This window comes from Oryx dammah, unplaced genomic scaffold (genome assembly GCF_014754425.2).
Source record: "Oryx dammah isolate SB20612 unplaced genomic scaffold, SCBI_Odam_1.1 HiC_scaffold_18, whole genome shotgun sequence".
In the NCBI taxonomy this organism is placed as follows: Eukaryota; Metazoa; Chordata; class Mammalia; order Artiodactyla; family Bovidae; genus Oryx; species Oryx dammah.
Genome location: NW_024070202.1, coordinates 16,679,418 through 16,699,903, shown reverse-complemented (window position 1 = coordinate 16,699,903; position 20,486 = coordinate 16,679,418). Strand labels below are relative to the sequence as shown.

Below are 20,486 nucleotides of genomic sequence, written 5' to 3'. Positions count from 1 at the left end.
GGTTTAAAAGTACAGTACAACATTTTAAAGGTACAGCTCTAACCCTTCAATTAAAAATAGCGCTTTGAAGTATTCACTTGAAAACAAAAGCATCTCTTATATGTCAGTCTTCGGGTACCTGGAACCCATGGCCCTTCCTTTAGAATTTGGAATGAAGGCCTCTCCATCTCATGGGCACTTTAGATGAAAAGGGAGTGCAATAAATATTCTTGGCTTGGCTATTCAGTATAATTTCTTAACTAGTTGTGGAATTGTAAAGACCTGGATTCAAATATTGTCTCTACTTGCGAATGGTTGACTGGCCTTAAGCAAGTTATTTCACTTCCCCTGAGTCTCTGTGTCCATTTCAGGAAATCAGAATGACAGTGTTTATGTGCATTTTGGGAGATGTGTGAGACATGGAATTCTGTACCTAACACATGGAGTACGGAATGAAGCAGGGCAAAGGCTAAAAGAGTTTTGCCAAGAGAACGCACTGGTCATAGCAAACACCCTCTTCCAACAACACAAGAGGAGACTCTACACATGGACATCACCAGATGGTCAACACCAAAATCAGATCGATTATATTTTTTGCAGCCGAAGATGGAGAAGCTCTATACAGTCAGCACAAACAAGACTGGGAGCTGACTGTGGCTCAGATCATGAACTTCTTATTGCCAAATTCAGACTTAAATTGAAGAAAGTATGGGAAACCACTAAGACCATTCCGGTATGACCTAAATCAAATCCCTTACAATTATACAGTGGAAGTCACAGATTGAAGGGATTAGATCTGATAGACAGAGTGCCTGAAGAACTATGGACAGAGGTTCATGACATTGTATAGGAGGCAGGGATTGAGACCATCCCCAAGAAAAAGAAATACAAAAAGGCAAAATGGTTGTCTGAGGAGGCCTTACAAATAGCTGAGAAAAGAAGAGAAGTGAAAGATAAAGGAGAAAAGGAAAGTTATACCCATTTGAATGCAGAGTTCCAACGAATAGCAAGGAGAGATAAGAAAGCCTTCTTCAGTGATCAATGCAAAGAAATAGAGGAAAACAACAGAATGGGAAAGGCTAGAGATCTCTTCAAGAAAATTAGAGATACCAAGGGAACATTTCGTGCAAAGATGGGCACAATCAAGGGCAGAAGCAGTATGGACCTAACAGAAGCAGAAGATATTAAGAAAAGGTGGCAAGAACTATACGAAAAAGATCTTAATGACCCAGATTACCACGATGATGTGATCACTCACCTAGAGTCAGACATCCTGGAATGAGAAGTCAAGTGGGCTTTAGGAAGCATGACTATGAACAAAGCTAGTGGAGGTGATGGAATTCCAGCTGAGCTATTTCAGATCCTAAGATGATGCTGTGAAAATGCTGCACTCAGTATATCGGCAAATTTGGAAAACTCAGCAGTGGCCACAGAACTGGAATAGATCAGTTTTCATTCCAATCCCAAAGAAAGGCAATGCCAAAGAATGTTCAAACTACTGCACAATTACTCTCATCTCACACACTAGCAAAGTAATGATCAAAATTTTCCAAGCCAGGCTTCAACAGTATGTGAACCGAGAACTTCCAGATGTTCAAGCTGGATTTAGAAAAGGCAGAGAAACCCGAGATCAAATTGCCAACATCCATTGGATCATCACAAAAGCAAGAGAGTTCCAGAAAACATCTGCTTCATTGACTACGCCAAAGCCTTTGACTGTGTGGATCACAACATACTGTGGAAGATTCTTCAACAGATAGAAATACCAGACCACCTTATCTGCCTCCTGAGAAATATGTTTTTCTTTGCTTGACCCAGGTCAAGAAGTAACAGTTAGAACTGGACATGGAACGACTACCTGGTTCCAAATTGGGAGATACGTCCGGGCTGTTTATTGGCACCCTGTTTATTTAACTTATATGCAGAGTGCATCATGCAAAATGCCAGGCTGGATGAAGCACAAGCTGGAATCAGGATTGCTGGGAGAAATATCAATAACTTCAGATATGCAGATGATACCACCCTTATGGCAGGAAGTAAAGAGCCTCTTGATGAAAGTGAAAGAGGAGAGTGAAAAAGCTCGCTTAAAAATCAACATTCGGAACACAAAAATCATGGCATCTGGTCCCATCGCTTCATGGCAAATAGATGGGGAAACAATGGAAACAGTGACAGAGTTCATTTTTTTGGTATCCAAAATCACCGCAGATGGTGACTACAGCCATGAAATAAAAAGACACCGTCTCCTTGGAAGAAAAGCTATGACCAACCTAGATAGTATAATAAAAAGCAGAGACATTACTTTGCCAACGAAGGTTCATCTAGTCAAAGCTGTGGTTTTTCCAGTAGTCATGTATGGATGTGAGAGGAGGGCCATAAAGAAGGCTGAGTGCCAAAGAATTGATGCTTTTGAACTGTGGTGTTGGAGAGGACTCTTGAGTGTCCCTTGGACTGCAAGGAGATCAAACCAGTCAATCCTAAAGGAAATCAATCCTGAATATTCACTGGAAGGACTGATGCTGAAGCTGAAACTCTAATACTTTGGCCATCTGATGCGAAGAACTGACTCATTGGAAAAGACCCTAGTGCTGGGAAAGATTGAAGGCAGGAGAAGAAGGGGATGACAAAGGATGAGATGGTTGGATGGTATCACCAACTTGATGGACAGGAGTTTGAGCAAGCTCCAGGAATTGGTGATGGATAGGGAAGCCTGTCATGCTGCCGTCCATGGGTTTGCAAAGAGTCGGACACGACTGAGTGACTGAACTAAACTGAACACAAAATGAGCTTTTAAGACATTGCATCCCTTTTAGATCTTTAAAGTCATTGATAAAACACCTTTTGAGTACTTACTTTGAGCTTGGTACTCTGCAATAGTGTTATCTCACTTAATCAGCACTAGTGGTAAAGATTCCACCTGCCAATGCAGGAGACTCAGGTTCCATTTCTGTGTCAGGAAGATCCCCTGAAGTAGGAAATGGAAACCCACTCTAGTATTCTTGCCTGAGAAATCGCGTGGACAGAAGAGCCTGGTGGGCTATAGCCCATAGGGTTACAAAGAGTCAGGACTTAGCACATACCCACACCCACACATGTCGCAAGAATGGATAACTTACCTCCTTTGTTCTGATGGGTAAACAGAGACTCCCAAGATGTAAAGACCCTTTTCCATTGTGTAGCATGAAGCTTTTTTAAAGGCCGTCTCTTTCCACTGCAGTATGATGCCTTCTTAGTACCAAGTTTCCATCTTATTTTAGAGAATAGATTGTGTTTATTTTTCTCTAATTTCACTGTCTAACTCCTTTGTTCTACAGTAGGATTCAAGAGTACCTTCTCAGGCTAGACTAATTGTGTCTCTTGTATAGTGCCTTTATAAATTTATAGCTGCATGGATGGGGAGGACATGTGTGCTAAATATCCATAAATTATGTGCCTTGTATACATCATCATGGCCTCTGCTTTTTATTCCTCACGTGCTACTAATTATACAAACACAAATGCACACACGCCCAACTGAGTTCAGCATCTTTTCACCATGCCTTGCTATTTTGAGCGCTTTTATTTCCTTTTATAAACAATTGTTTGGCACCTTTATATACATATCATGTAATTAATGAGAAGTAGCCTAAGAAAATTAAAAGTCATAATTAAAGATTAGAGAAAATGTCTAATTTTGACCCTTCTGTCAAACATTACATGTAGGTCGTTAGATGAGGGCTGGCTGCTGGTGTTTGCCTGTGAAATTTGTTTTGCTGAGTAGTTTTCCTTTCATTCAGATGAATGTTGCTATTGCTTTTATTTTTCTAATACAGGAAGTAGTAACTCCCATTATTATATTAAGCTGTTTCCTCTCTGAGACACTTTTGCAAGCTCGGTCTGTGCGTTTCCTCTGTCATGCTGATCTTACATGTTGTGTGTGTGCTTCCTGAAACCATTTAGGCATTGATGGAAACTGTTAGCATGTCAGTGCAACCCTAAGAGAGAAAGATTATTTGGTCTAGGACATTCCCTCCTTCACAGAGAACCTTTCTGTCTTACACGAGGCTGTATCAATTCTAATGCACAGTGATTTTCACAAGCAATTTTAATGAAGGTCCTAGAGGGTTTGGGGTTTAGAAACAGAATACTTTGACATGTTATTTCTGGATATGGATGGGAAGATGGCATCCATCAGTGATTCAAACTACTTCCATCTGATGTCTGCCTGGTCAGTATAGTCAGCCAGCCCTCTGAGATTCCTTTTGCCTGAGCAGATGTTCGTGTCACACAGAAGATGCTGTCACCTCTGACTTTTAAGGATGCTGCAGGGTTAAGTGTTTTCAGCTGAGTTGTGGACTTGAAAATAATCTGAAGAATTCACCTCCAACCCCCTGCCCCCAGTTGGGCCTTTGTCATCAAACCTGGGAAAGAGTCGTGATTCACTGTGTAGCGTATCCTGAATCAGACAGTCACACCCAGGAACTAATTTTGAGAGAGGAGGGCAGGCATGATTTGTCCTCTGCAATGTTTCAAAGTTCCTCCCAGCCTCTTTATATCTTCAATGTGTGCCATCTTTTGTAAGAAACAAGTTCCATATGTGGTAGTGTGTGGTTTTTTCCATTGCTCTGTAGAGGAACCTATAGCTTAGTTTGGTCTAAGTCTCTTTCTTAATACAAGAGATGCCTTCTGAAAATGTTCTAAAATTGATGGTGGTAATAATCACACAACTGGGACTACACTGAAAACCGTTGAATTGTACACTTTAAATGAGTGAATTGTTGTGCATGAATTATATAGAGATACATACACACACATGAGTCCCCTTAGTTCAAAATTCTGATATTTAATAAACAAGCCCATGTGCTCAATATTCATTTTGCTTATGATTTTACAAACCTTTTCATATTATTCCCCTGAGCCTTAGAATGTCCTATCTAAAGAGCTCTAATTTTTGCAGCTTAACCTTATGTACATTAATTTCTCAACCAACAAGTGCATACACAGTACGTCTCTTGAGTGACAACAACCAAATTGTTTTAAGGATAATGGTAATAGTAGGAAGAAAGGAGTGATTGTCACAGGAATTATTAATAATAAATTAAAGCAGCAATTGGAACCGTGGCCTTTCTGTGGGTGAAGAACAATAGTGACTTAACTGTGATTGTGGTGACAGGGAGCCAACAATTGAGTCCCTGCTAATGGCCCAACAGGGGCAGGGGTTGAAAAGAAGGAATAAGTGGTTTACATTACAAAGGGATTGTCTGAGAGCTGCTGGAGTGTGGTTCTGAGGGGAGGTCAGCCTGGAGACAGAAAGGATGATAACCGTGGAGCTGTCAAGGGCATCTCAGGGGCTTAGGCAAGCACTGTGGCAGCTAGACACGGCAGCTGAGAGGGCCGCCCTGGCCCCGCCAGAGCTGCTGGATACAAAGGAAACACAGGGAGGAGATAACCAGAGCCAACCGGCAGGCCTGAGCCAGTGTCCCAGAATCTAAAAGCGAGCCATGTAGCCATCGGAGCACTGGCTGGAAATTCTCCTGGCTTCACTTTGACCAGGGTTGATCACTCTTTAGAGAACAAAACTGCTGGAAGCGGTGTGTGTGTGTGTGTGTGTGTGTGGGTGGGTGGGTGGGTGGTGTGTGTATGAATACAATGCCATGATTGGCAGCTCAATTGAAAAGAGTAAGTCCTTGACATCTGTTGAACTCCTCCTTGTGGGTGCACATTTCCAAGATACACTTACACATGCGTGCCCAGCTTTTATCAGACGTTTATGGGTGTGTCTGTGTGTGTGTATATATAGAGACAGAAAGAGAGAACACCCAGAGTGCAGCCCATAGTCCAGTTGCCTCATTTGTCCCAATGCTGCCCTTCACAGCATTTCCATTTAGTTGTCGTGCAGTGGAGAGATGGAAAAAGCAAACAAACAGGAGGAAACTAATGGCGGGAAAATGTTAAGGAATGAGGAATGTGAGTAAAGGAACAGTCTCCCTGTGTGCCCCCTGTGACCTCTTTATCCAGGTCTCGTGAGACTCTTCCTGTTGCCCCCTACACTACAGCCCAAACAAGCCAAGCTGTTTCTACCTCTTGGCCTCTGCACATGGTCCCTGTGGTCTTCCTGAGCTGCCTGTAGCTGCCTCCTTTACGCCATTTAGCTCTTAGTTGAAATATCACTTCTAAAAGAGGACATTCATGCAGACTGCTGCTGCTGCTAAGTCATTTCAGTCGTGTCCGACTCTGTGCGACCCCATAGACGGCAGTGCACCAGGCTCCACCGTCCCTAGGATTCTCCAGGCAAGAACACTGGAGTGGGTTGCCATTTCCTTCTCCAGTGCATGAAAGTGAAAAGTGAAAGGGAAGTGCAGACTATGATCCTTCAATTTCTAGCCCCCTATTTCAGTTCTCTGCCTGGACTCACCACTTGCTGAAAATTTTGTCTGTCGTGTGCGCCATGGATCCCCAGCACCCAAAACAGTCCCTGTTCCTTGGTATGTGCTTAAACACTGCTAACTGAGTGTACTAATCTAAATGTCCAGGAACAGGAAATCATTAAAAATGATGGCAGGGCTTTTTGGGTGTAGTTTATGCAAGAAAATGCTTCAGAACCCCAACCAGGGGACATAGATTAAAGAGAATCTAGATTATTGACAATGAATGCACATTTATATTTTTAATTCAATATTAGTGTTTAAGATATAAAATCTTTCTTACATTCTGCACTGTAATTGTTTTGAACATGAAATGTCTACATAAATTGGTTAAGAGGACATCTCTGCTCTATAAAATATCTACTATACAAAATAAAAATATCTACTATACAAAATAAAAATATCTACTATACAAACAAGGATTCCAATTATGTAAGTAGATGAGTATGAAAATAATCAGAAAGGAAATATATGAAAATAATAACACAATTTTAGGCAAATGAAATTATGAATGATTTTTCCTTTTTTCACTTTCCAAACATTCTACATGTGGTTTTGTCATTTTTCTAATTTAAAACATATTTTTAAGAAACAAATCCTAATATAGAATGTGTATAATGAAATATTAATAAGACTGTATGTATCTACAGTTTGGAGATGGGCTGACTTTCTTGAATTTGGCATGCTCAGTGAATGAGGATTTATGGAAAATGGTAGTAACTGATCTGGGCTTTGCAAAAACTGATAGGACTTTGAGTATAAACAGTTAGGTAAAGAGAGTCTTTTAGACTTCCCTGGTGGCTCAGCAGTAAAGAATCCACTGCTAATGCAGTTCAATCCCTGGGTCTGGAAGATCCCCTGGTGAAGGGAGTGGCAACCCGCTCCAGTATTCTTGCCTGGAGAATCTCATGGACAGGGGAGCTTGGCCAGCCCCAGTCCATGGGGTCGCAAAGAGTCATACATAACTCTTTGTTGTTAGTGACTAAACAACAACAACAAAAATAAAGAGCCTTTTAGGTTAAAGCAGCAGAATGAGCAATGATAGGAAGAGAGCAACTTGCTCACAGGAGACCAGGAGGAGAGAAGCCTAATTGAATGGAAAGTCTCTTGCGGTTGGTGGGAAGGCATTTGGAAGAGTAGGACAGGAACACATTTTAGAAGATCTTAAAACTTGCTCACAGAAGTTTAGAAATGGAAAGAAATAAGAAAGTACTATGGGTTTGTGAGAAAAAGAGTAACATGATGACCTGGGCATTATAGGAAAATTATTCTGGCAGGAGAGGTGACACCAGCATCCATCTGATGTCCATGAAACCTGAAAGTGTTAGTCGCTCAGTCGTGTCTGACTCTTTGCAACCCCATGGACTGTAGCCCACCAGGTTTCTTTTCCATGGGATTCTCCAGCCAAGAATACTGGAGCAGGTTGCCACTTCCTCTCCAGGGGATCTTCCCGACCCAGGGATCAAACCTGGGTCTCCTGCATTGCAGGCAGATTCTTTACCATCTGACCCACCAGGAAGCCATAGCAGACTCCAAAATCAACCCCAGCTCTGCTCTGCCGAGACTCAGCCTTCAAACCATCTTCGCCCAGGCCTCTGGTCATCCATTGGTAAATGAGAATTGCCTCCTCTGTGTGTGTGTCATGCTAGAAAAGTGAAGGATGAGAACGAGGGAGACGGGCACAGAGAGGTGAAGACACATAGGATGAGGACTTGGATTTTAATAGTTATAAGAATAGAAGCAGGATAAGTATCTTGAGATACTTCCTTTGTGTTTGAATTATAATTAGGGCCAGAAATAGAGATCTTTTGTGTCACTCACTATTCAATTGTTAACAGGAATGTTTTGCTTTTTCAGGTATTGTCACTAATGTACAGTTCCTAGGCACTTGCTTTTTTAAAAAAAACAAAAACAAAACTTTTCCTTAAATATTTAATAAACTTTAAGAACAGTCGCTCAAAGAAATTATTTGCCAAAACAAGACTCTCACCCGTTCTTAATCTATGAAGATTTAGATGCACCTTCTCTGTCCACTCATGGGAGTTAACTTGTCCCTTAACTATGTTAAGCCACTATTTTGAGTTTAAAAAAAAGAGTAGGGGGGAAGTTTGTTTGCTCTTTTTTTTTTTTAAATAAGCTGTTTTAGATTGCAAAATAGCAAACAAAATTAAAAATAAAATTGTCTCATCTTTGAGGGAGAGCAAACTTCTGTTCTGTCAGTGTGTGGGCTGCAGACAGAACAGAGTGTTTATCTTAGCTGCATGTTAAAGATGGAAAATAAAGTTAGCAATTGCCAACAGGCCTTCTTTTGAATAACTTATCACAAAGGGGAAAACATAAATCTAGTGACAAAACAACTCTCCTTTACAAGCTCATATTTCTTGGATGAGTCCAAGAACATAAGATTTCATTCCTATTGACTTCTTTGGTTCAAGGTTACCTCCCTAAACATCTCATTCAAGGTTTGATGACTGGGTCCAGTGGCAGTTGAGTTTTTAACTGATGTTTCTTTTGCTTTTGTTTTCTTTCCCATTATCACAATCAAGAGCTTACAAGACCCTATGAGGAAATTGGTGGAGAAAGAAGAAAAGAAGAGGATCGCCCAGCAGGAAAGTGCAGAGGCCGTGGCGGAAGAGCCAAGTCAGTAAGTAATGCCTCCTTCACTTGGCAAACCTTCCTTCCCACAGCTAAGGGCTCGCCTCCCTCCCTGGCCGAGTCTGCTGGGGTCTCTGGCACAGGGTGATGGCTTTCTTTCCTCAGTTCTCAGAGTAGATGTACTAAAACAGAGGCCAGACTCCTCCCCACACATATTCCTCTAGGCAGGGACCTGCCTGTCCTGATAAGAGACCCATGCCTGGGGTCTTTAGGAAAGGTGGCTTGAGAGGAGTTGACTAGGGCCAAAGAGGCAGGAGTGCCCAGGGCTCCTGGCCTGAGCCCCAGGCTCTCACTCTCTGGGGTGCCTGGACTCTATCTCTTCCTCTCGTCACCATCAGTTTTGAGGGCCTGTCCTAGATGGGAAATCCCCAGCTTCTCACTCACAGGAGGAAATAACCCATGAACTTGCTTCACAACATGTATAGCCCTCTGGGGTTCTCCTACACAAGTGTCGGGTTTTGACGTTTTGTTTTCTGCATACAGACCTTCCGTTTTCTCTTCTGCGAAGCAGAGAGCAGCTTTGAGGGTAGGAAGTGACTCTCCATCTTGATTTCTTGCCTCTTTATAGAGAAGGCGCTTCCAGTCATTTTAAATACTTTGAAAGATGAACTTTTCCACATACATGGTGCATAATTCCTAACCTCATACAGCAAGGAGGAGGTTTCAGTGTGAACCTATGCTTTTTCTGGTAAGATGTCCCAGCCCGTGAGAACCGGCTAACCTAGGAAGGCAGAGTCGTTCACCTGACCCCCATTCACTCTTTCTTGTCCACACAAAAAAGTTTAGATGACAGTCTTGTAGTAAAACAGGCTTACATTTCTACTGGGTTTCAAAATAAGTTCAGACAGATCTTTTTTGTCCAGCAGAAGTATTTGCTGCCTATAGTGGCCCTCTGTAATTTTAAAGCAAATATGAGAAAATGTGTTTTTTGCAAAACAAGGGCAATTTTTTGTTGTAGGATCAACTATAGAATGTGGTCTGAATCTAGTACAGTTGACTCTCTTAGGTGGAAGCAGTTTAACCTATTACCAGTAGTAATGGTAATCTGGCCTTCCCTGGTGGCTCAGATGGTAAAGAATCTGCCTGCCATGCAGGAGACCTGGGTTTGATTCCTGGGTCGGGAAGATTCCTTGGAGAAAGGAATAGCAGTCCACTCCAGTATTCTTACCTGGGAAATTCTATGAACAAAGGAGCCTGACAGGCTATGGGCCATGGGGTCACAAAGAATCTGAGAGGACTGAGCGACTAACACACAATGGTAATCTAACTGCCACTTAGTGGACACCTACTGTGTACTAAACACAATGCCAGGTGTTTTCTTCATGTCATCTCAGCTCATTCTCATGATGCCCCTCCGTGTGATCAAGGTAGGCTTTTCCCTGTTGTGTTAATGATGGAAGCGAGGCTCAGAGGGGTTAAAGGTCTGCCCACAGCCCCTGGATAGTAAGGGGTGGGACCTGGAGTGAGTCCTAGTACCTTCTTTTCACTTTGTGTTACTGCAATCAGAATAAAGCATTAACTTTTACTCAGAGAGGAAGAACCACCCAAGATGGTGTTGATTAGTTTTAATTAATTTCATATTTCTGCATTATTTTAGTACTTCCTCTTTAAAGCTCAAGAAGTATAACCCAGTAACTATTTTTAATGACATTGAAAATTTCATAAGAATTTTGTTCAGAAATGGTAGGTAAAGTGAACCGCTGTGCTAGGAGGGAGGTTCAGAGGCAGCGGCTGGATCTCAGGACAGTGAAGTGTCTCTGCCGTGATCCTACCCATGAATAGTGAGAGTTCAGTGGGCAACAAACAGTCTTGTGAATTTGAGAGTGATCCTGCTGTTTGTTAGCCTTACGTACAGTAATTTAGCTAAACTCCTGAGGTGTCCTCTTCTGTAACTACAGAATCAGAATAAACACTCACTTGTCCATCAGTTTTTTAACTGTGTTTTTAAAAATGATAGTAAGTACCTATCTTTGTTAGGTACCTAAGTACCCACTTAGATGTTTATGGAATATGTGCCTTAGCAGGAAACCAAATCCAGATGTTAAGATACTACTAACCACCTTTAGTACAGGGACAGGAGAAAGTCAGCAAATTTATTTCTTCTTCCAAAAATGTATAGCATGTAAATGGCTGTATGTTCATATTTTATGTGTGTGTAAGTACAATAATAGATATTGTACAGAAAATCTGACTCTCTCATAAGTATGACATTTTCAGAACAGTATTACTAAACTTTGTTTTTTAATTTTAAGGTTAATTTCACTAGAGGATGAAAACCAGCACAAGGAATCCTCTAGTTTTAAGAGTAAGTTTCGATTTTTTTTTTTTTTTCAAAATTACTTCTGAAATACTACTGCACAATAGCCAACTCATTTTCTTTTCTGTCAAACTCCTTCTAGACCTTTTTATTTCCAACTGAAAAAATTATGTATTTACTTTGCTTCTTAAGAGTTTAAAGTTCAAATATCAGTGCTGTTGACCCCATAGTATTATGGAGAGAGGCTGTGTATTTTGAACAAAAAAACAGCCATCATTAGTCATTTCAGCAGCAGCCTGTTGCGGGGACATCACAATTGAGACTCGACAGAGAGCTGTTTGCTTTACAACAGGTGATAACATTGCTGCGTTACCATTACGAGCTGTAAGAGCTGTAAATGACGTTTGGGCTGTGGGGACGGTTGTGATGAGATCACATAATGACATTGGGGGTGTGTGATTTCCACTGTGTCATGGGGTGGGTGCTGGTCCTTGTTGGGAGTCCAATGGGAGGGCTTGGACTCTGCTCTTCCAGATAGTTCCTGGGCCTGCTCTGTACTAGTGAAGTGTAAAAGCAAAGTGTTAGTTGCTCAGTCCTGTCCAGCTCTTTGTGACCCCCTGGACTGTAGCGTGCCAGGCTCCTCCTCACTGAGTGACACCAGATGCCTGGGGCATGCTGACCCTCCTCTGATCCTGAGGGATCACAGCGCTTGTGACCCAGACACTGTGCTGGGCAGGGCTTGTCAGCAATCCCCGCCTCCTGCCGTTACAGCCCACTCTTTCATCGGCTGTTGTCTCATAAGGAGCACAGGGTCGGGTTGAGTGTGATGGAACTCATGGGATGCAAAACTGAGTCTTTCACTGGGACTCGAATCCTTGGAGATGAAGGGACCAGTCTTATATAATGTGAAGAGATCTGAAATGACCTCAAGCGCCTGTTCAGCCTGGCCCTCCCAGGACACACCCGCCTCTGCTCTGCTCTGTCGTCTCCTGGAGACCGGACAGGCAGAGTACACCCTGGAATCCCCCCTCCCTTCCATCTTTTTCCCCAGGCTTTGTCTTCCTTCCATCTTTCTTACTACTTTTCCAACCACGTCACCTGCTTTATTCTTCTCCTTCTCCCATGTGACTGCTTCATTTGCTTTTCCTCCATCTGTCTTTGAACAGGAAAAACAAACTGTCGCCTTTCTGCCTCCACAGCTTGACTTCCTGTCATCCTTTCGTACTTGTTTGCCTTTCCTTATGCACGTCTTTGTTCATTTGCTCAGCACATGTTTGTCTGTGGCAGGCACAGCACGGGGCTCTGGCTGTTCAGTGGTAGATCCTTCCAACATGGGGCGAACTATTACACAAGTTAACTGGGTAACTCCAACTTGGGTGAGAGCTACAAGGGCTGTTTACAGGTATTTGTGATTGGGAATGCTCACCTGTTTGAGGGCGTCGGGGAATTATCTCAGTCAAGGCTACTGCAAGACCTATCAAAGCAAAAGAAACAGCCTGAGTGAAGACTGTGAGCCAGGGAGAACCAGGAGAAGGTCAGAGAAACGAGGTCCTAAAGCATGAGGGAGGGAGGGAGGAAGTGGTAGAAGAAGGCAGAGAGGCAGGCTAGCCATGTAAGAGTTCTCTGAACAGTATTGATCCACACCCACCAACCTCAGGATCATGCAGGGCCCGTAGCCTGAAACCTGTGGGAATCTTAAGCAGTTGAACAGGAAAATTTTAGTTTTGTGGAAGCATGTAAACTCCAGTTTATTATGTTTGTATTCAAGGCATTTATACAACATGTGACAACACGGGGGATGAAGTTTTCTCTTTGTGCAGTATGTTCACTTGCCTGTGGTAGTTGCATAATATTTTGAGATTGTACCTGTTGATCACCTTGTTTCATAGATACATAGAATGGAATCCATTATAAAGAAGTGCCATCTGTCTTTTATCCTGGGACTTGTAGAAAGTCTAATGTACATATGAGCAAACCAAGTTTGAAGGCTGTACTGTTGTGTACACACACACACACTTTATTGGGCAGAAGGCAAAAAGAGTTCCAACGTGTTCCTTGCCCCCACACATATATAGACACCTCCATTAGCAACATCGCCCACCAGGGTAAATAATCAGTGAACCAGCATTGACATATCATTATTACTCAGATTCCATAGTTTACATTAGATGTTGTACATGTAGGTGTTCACGAATGTATAATGGCACATATCCATCATTACAGTATCATACAGAGTGATTTCACTGTCCCCCAAATCCCCTGTGACTTCACCTGTTCGTCTTCTCCTCCCCCAAACTCTAGCAACCGCTGATCTTTTCACTGTCGCCATTGTTTTGCTTTTCCCAGAACATCATATAGTTGGAATCTTGCTGTGTAGCTTTTATAGGTTGGCTCCTTTCACCCAGTAATCTGCCCTTTTATTTTAGCCAGGCCCATATGACTGAGGTTCATTAGCCCCAGCAATTTGTTGTTGGGTACTTAAGTCACACATGTGTCCCTGGAAGGAGAATTGTTAGATCAGTGGCATATAGTTTTTCTAGCAAACAAAGCAAGGATTCAGGGCAGTTAACTCAGCGCTCATTGAGAGCCAGTTGCTTGAGTAAAATGTCAGCTGAGGACCCCTGCTCCTGCCTGAGGGAGTTTTCAGATATATTTGTTCCCGAAGCATGTGCTTACCTTATACCACATTAGTATATGAACTTGCACACCTTTCTGAAGTGGTGATAACCAAATGCATGTGTTTTATTTACAGCCGAAGATAGAAAAAGTGGTTTATCTGCCTTAGACAAAAGCTCTACACATAATGCATGCTCAGGTAATCCAGATTAAGGAAAACAACTCAATTTTAGTAATTTGACTCAAACTCCTTACAAAATGAAACTGACATAATTTTCTTTTCTTTCTTCTCCTCTAATGAACCTGTAGATGAACTTTTAGACATGAAACCTGAGGAAGGTGGTAAGATTTATGCATTTCTTTGGGGTTACAGTTTTTTTAATATTATAAATACTGTCTTTACATGCAGGCAATTGCAATTTTTTTCTTTTGAATAGCTTTGCATTCCCAAGCAATTGTTTTTAGGTAACTGCCATTTGTCTTTATGAGTGAAGTAAAGTTAAAGTTGCTCAGTTGTGTCTAATTCCTTGCAACCCCATGAAGAGTAGCCTGCCAGGCTCCTCTGTCCGTGGGATTCTCCAGGCAAGAATACTGGAGTGGGTTGCCATTCCCTTCTCCAGGGAATCTTCCCAGTGCAGGGGTCAAACCCAGGTCTCCTGCATTGGAGGGAGATTCCTTACCATCTGAGCGACAAGGGAAGCCCAAGTGACTTTAAATATCCTCATCCACAAAGACTGCGTGTAGATCTGTCATCATTATAATGTTCAAACCAGTAAAGCTAAAAGGTGCTATGTCAGAGATTGTATGCGGGAGTAGAAAAAACATGGCTTTCAGAATCAGACAGACCTAACTTTTGAATGTGGTTCTCTTATAAATAATCTCTATGGCCTTAAGTAACTTGCTTCATCCTTAAACTCTTTTAGCCTCAGTTATTCTTGTGTGTAAACTGGAACCAGTAGCAATAGTCTTGCTGGGTTACTCTCAGGTTCGAAGATCAAGTATGCAAAGGGTCTTTCATGATCTCTGACACAGGGACACTGTCTAAATGATAAGCAGTTGAGATGGAGGACTAGAAATGTTGCCCTGCTGGGACTTCCCGACAGTCAGTGGTTAAGACTCTGAGCCTCCGCTGTAGGGGGTATGGGTTCAATCCCTGGTTGGGAACTAAGACCCCACATGAAGCTCATGGCATGGCCAAAAATAAACAAGTAAATAAATAGATTATAAATTATGAGTTTATGTAATTTTCAAAAAGAAAAAAATCTAATTATGTAAAAAATAAAAAGAAATATTGCCAAGCTGATGCACAGTGCTTATCTTCACTGAACCTTAGTTAAATGCAAAGGGAAGTTTGCTGGCTAGGTCCTACATCCCAGTTCACCAGACCTAAAAGTCATTTACTGAGTAGCTCCTCACAGGAGATTCCAGAACTGTGGGTCTGGATGAGACATGCCTAGTTTTAAGTGATCCCAAGAAATTGAGTGTTTTCAGCTTGCTCATAACATTTGCTTTTCATCCTATCAAGAGTCTCCTCCTAGTGATTTACCATGGGTCCACAATATCCCTGAGATTGTCATCCAAATTCTAGAGTATCTCTTGCCCCAGGTGGTTGGCATACAGTCTGCCCTGGACTCACAGGTTTCTTTCAGGACTAGAAGTGGGCCAAGATATCCTGTTAGCCCCAGTTACCTAGGGCCGAGGATTTTCTCTCCCCAGTCTTTGCTTGATTTGGATTTAGTTCCCAGAGTGTGAGAGGAGAGAGTCTGGGAAACAGAGGACATTGGTTAAAGTTTTTTTTTTCAAAATTGGAAAAGCAACACAACTCTAGCATTAAGTTTCCAGGGCTTAAAAAAAAAAAGGTTCCAGGGCTAAGGAATATAAACTTCAGGGCAGAAACCTGCTTTCCTTATTAATTTTTCCCTCCACCATGCAATATTTCATGAAGGTCCATGTGTATTTTATCAGAATGTCTACTTACTTGTGAATGCTGAAATCACATAAGATTATGAAAGTCAAAAAGAAGTAATAATGCAGATGGCCATTACATGGCCTATGTTTTCCTAAAATCATTTCTCCCTTGGCTTAAGGATAGGATTTTGATGAAATAAAGTGTTTTCAAACAAATTAATTTTTGGAGGAGGAAACAGTTCAGTCTTACAAACTGAGATAAAGATAATAATGTAACAATAATAGGTACCTACTACCTAGTTTTAGCCAGTCTTAACAGTTAACGAATTATTCATACATAAGCTTCAACTTCTTTTGATAGGAATATGATTTCTCTTATTCCCAGCGTCTTGTTTATATAGCTTGTCCTTTGTTTTTATTATCTCCTTCTTAATTTCATTATTTTAATAAGCATAATTTTTGAGTAGCTTGTGTGTTCACATTAGTGCAAAAATCAAAATGATAATAAAAATGTATACAGGAAAAAAACAAACCTCTCAGCGACATTACTGCTGCCCACCCTCCTATCTGTTCCAACACTCCCTCCCCTCTTGCGTCCCTCCAATGTTTCTTTCCACAAACACAAGCATATTTGAGTCCACAGTCTCGTTTCCCCACTTCTTACCAAAAAACATTCTTGCTTTTGGATTTTGATTTTTTTTTTTAACTTGGTCATAGTAGTACATGGCTAACCCAGTAGCCATGCATTTCTTCTCAGAATTTAGTCAGAAATGCTCCTTTCCAAGATACAGTCATGAGCTTCTTCCATCCCATGGGCCAAGATTCATTGGAATAAGATTGCCATCTTTCTCCTTATTTAAAACAACTTCCACACCTCATTGGTTTATAGATACATCTTTGTTTCATCAAATTCCAGCTCATAGGCTTTTTTTTTTTTTTTTGAGCACTCAATTTAATTCTGAAGATAAAGAGATGAACATGCTCTTCCTCAAACTGTGTACTCATTCTCAGGCAGAAAAATGTATTTACAAATTTTCTTGGTTAAATACAGTTTGACATAATTTCTCCTTTCGCCTTCCTTGAGTCACGAGCCATTCTTTCCCTCTGTCTGCTTCTTCTACATCTGCAGCCCCTGGGGTAGCATCAGCTTAAAAATTAACACAGCGCCAAGTATAAAAATATTCCCTTAGTGTACAAAGAACTTGAGGTGATGGAAGAAGAGAATGCTCTTAATTAGTTGACTTCCAAATATGTGCCCTTCAGAAAACTGCCAAAAGGACCAAATCCTGATTTAAAATGCTGGTTGTAGTATGTAAGACACTAAACAATCAAGAGTTAAAAAGAGCTTAATCCAGGGAAGGCTGACTTTATAGGACTGGCGGTGGGGCTGTAAGCTCTAGCACCCTGCTGCGTGGGGGCCCGTTCACTCTCAGTAGTGATTCTGTTCAACAAGTCAGTCCTGGTGCAGTGTTGTCAGAGAGCAGACCGCTTCTGACAACAGCAAGGACACAATTTTCCAGGAACCATGGCTCAGAAAATCACTCTGACTCAGTGTCATAGTGAAATGTGCTTTCTCCTACTAAATAGATAATGAAATTAGAAGATGCTTGCTCCTTGAAAGAAAAGCTATGACAAACCTAGACAGCATGTTAAAAAGCAGAGATAACAATTTGCCAACAAAGGTCCGTTAGTCAAAGCTGTGGTTCTTTCAGTGGTCATGTATGGATGTGAGAGTTGGACCATAAAGAAGGCTGAGTACCAAAGAATTGATAGTTTCAGATTGTGGTACTGGAGAAGACTCTTGAGAGTCCCTTGGACTGCAAGGAGATCAAACCAGTCAATCCTGAAGGAAATCAACTCTGTGTATTCACTCTAAGGATTGATGCTGAGGCTGAAGCTCCAATACTTTGGCCACCTGATGGGAAGAGCTGATTGATTGGAAAAGACCCTGAAGCTGGGAAAGACTGAGGGCAGGAGGAGAAGGGGACGACGGAGGATGAGGTGGTTGGATGGCATCACTAACCCAAAGGACATAGTCTGAACAAACTCCAGGAGATAGTGAAGGACAGGAAAGCCTGGCATGCTGCAGTTCATGGGGTTGCAAAGGGTCGGACATGAGTTAATGACTGAACATCAACAAATAGATAATGTAATGGAAAACCAATATTTGGTCAGTTTATACAAACGTTTCAAATGAAGCAGAAACTGAGTTACAGTTTTAAATACTTGAAAGTGGCTCTAAAATCACCTTGTGACCACATGTGACGATCCTTAGCCTCAATACATGGGTTATAACAGGTAGAAATCTTGTGTTCCTCAAAGTTGGGCCAAGAAAAATAACTCAGATAACTGAACAGAAAGTGATGGCATAAAGCAGAAGAGAGTTCCATCCACTCAGCTCACCTAAGTCTCCTAACTTGGTTTCATCCAAAAGATCCCTCTCTCAGATGGGACTGGCTGAACGAATTTTAGAATTTTTTAATTGTTCATATTATAGTTAAAATGTTTGTCTTCGGCTGCTTCCTTGGTTTCTATACAGACTTGCGATTCTGAATTCTGGCCAAACTTCAGAAAGACTGAGACCGCCCCCCCCCAACTCAGTAGCTCCCACAGGTCTGGATGAGGAGCTATAGCCTGAATCAGTAACACGTGTTTCTGTCCCTGCTCCAGGTCTTTCCCAGTCATTCAGAAGGGTCTCCTCTGTGCGTGTGTGTGTGTGCACGCCAGTTGCGTCCGACTCTTTGTGACCCCATGTGCTGTAGCCCACCAGGCTCCTCTGATGTTCCAGCAGGACTACTAGAGTGGGTTGCCATCTCCTCCTTCAGGGGGTCTCCCTGACCCAGGAATCGAACCTGAGTCTCTTGTGTCTCTGGCATTGGCAGGCAAATTGTTTACCAGCTGAGCTTCCTGGGAAGCCCCTCCTATACTTACCCATGTATGTGTAGCTGTCTAGGGATCTGACTGCTTCCTCACAGCTATGTCTTTTCTCATAAACTTGCCCTTCTCCCTGTCTTCCTCAGTGTCCTAGGGAGAACTGCTGGGTTGCTTCCTTTCATGAGCTAATGGTGTACTTTTAGAACCAAGTGCTGTTCTTACTTGATCACCTTATAGTCTGGAGTGTTCTGTATAGATTTACCCATGTTCCAGGTGTCAAGTTTTCTAGTAAGATTGCTTGCTTGTTAAATTCTAATTTTGCAATGGAGGACCAGGCTTGGGGATCATGAAAAAGTATTTCTGAGTGTCTACTCAGGGTCTGCTTCCCTGGTGGCTCAGAGGTTAAAGCGTTTTGTCTGCAAGGCGGGAGACCCAGGTTCAATCCCTGGCTCGGGAAGATCCCCTGGAGAAGGAAATGGCAACCCACTCCAGTATTCTTGCCTGGGAAATCCCATGGACAGAGGAGCCTGGTAGGTTACAGTCCACAGGGTCACAAAGAGTCGGACACGACTGAGCGACTTCACTCACTCATTCAGGGTCTAGCATTGTTGGGTTTTTTTTCACTCATGGAGGAGGGATTTTTTTGTTTGGCGTGTATGTGTTTGTGGGTGTGTGTGTCCCAGAGAGTGGGTGCAGTGGATTGTCCTCCATCTGCTATTATTATCCATGTCTTTTTTCACCAGAAGGGAGATTTTAGAAGTATTCTTGAATTCTAAGCAAGTACAGTTTCTTCCCAGAGCCTTTTATAATGAAGACTATTTTTCTTGTTAGTTTTCTAAGGTGGTTTCCTACCCATCTTTGTCCCATGCTGTCTTCTGGGTGATGTGAGGATAGTGTTGGTGTTTGGGGTTTTTCATGTGTGTTTCAAGCGTGAGGCTTTTACAATTAGTCATAACGTTGAGAGCGGGGAGCCTGGAGCAAACCCGAGCGCCTTCCTGTTTCACACACAGATGAAGGGAACTGCCGTGACATTTATCTGTTTGCTTTCCTGTGCTCTCATTTTGGGTCTGTGCACTCACGTTTCCATCTTCTGTGCTCCTAATTTCTGCTGAGGTCATGAAACTCGGTATGATTTCAGAAATGTCACCTGAGTGGGCGGTCACCCTTTTCCCACCTTAGTTTTCTGTCACCCACAGTCTGAACAGTAGCCCTTCCTCTGAATGTCAGTTTTCACTCATTGAAAACTCACGGGGTCAGAATCAGTATTCCTAAGGAATGTTTTCACAGAGACATAGGGTTTGATTTTTGAAGCCTTGGGCAGAGCAAGGCAAATACGATGAGAGGGTCTGTCATCTCGGCCATTCTGTCATGATGCCTGCAGCCAAGAATTTTGCCTAGCAGCCAGTGGAGCTACATGACCTTAGAAACCCTACAGACTTTACGAAAATGTAACTATTTGCTTATATATGGTGATCCTTAATAGGCTCTGAAGTGTGCAGCACTGAGAAAACATCTTGACCTGTGAGCCAGGGGTCCCCAGCCAGATAATCCATAACTAATAAATTATATGACCTTGAGGTCATCTAGCCTGGGTCTCTCTTTCCTTGTCTATAAAATGAGTTTGAGCAGATGATTTATCAGATCCTTTCAGCTGAGTATGACCCTTCCCTTTGGGCATTTCGCTGGGAAAACAGCAGGTTCCTCGATGGGAAGATGGGGGACAGTGTGTGAAGAATGGCAGACAGAAGAGTGTTGCTGAACCACAGACTTCCCTGAAAGCAATGTTGGTGAGC

The 20,486-nt window shown here is 42.2% G+C and overlaps 1 protein-coding gene across 15 annotated transcripts in view; it reads left to right on the top strand.

Annotated features, from left to right (window-relative positions):
• Positions 1 to 20,486, top strand: part of ICA1 (islet cell autoantigen 1) — a 164,479-nt gene that overhangs the window by 122,045 nt on the left and 21,948 nt on the right. For 6 of the 15 annotated variants that reach the window (XM_040260524.1, XM_040260515.1, XM_040260510.1 and 3 more), the window contains exons 9-12: positions 8,930 to 9,027; positions 11,291 to 11,343; positions 14,048 to 14,110; positions 14,212 to 14,253. In XM_040260524.1, coding sequence (XP_040116458.1) covers positions 8,930 to 9,027; positions 11,291 to 11,343; positions 14,048 to 14,110; positions 14,212 to 14,253 — 256 coding nt within the window. The remainder of the gene's footprint in view (positions 1 to 8,929; positions 9,028 to 11,290; positions 11,344 to 14,047; positions 14,111 to 14,211; positions 14,254 to 20,486) is intronic. The other 9 variants (XM_040260517.1, XM_040260525.1, XM_040260516.1 and 6 more) reach the window with 2 other exon arrangements.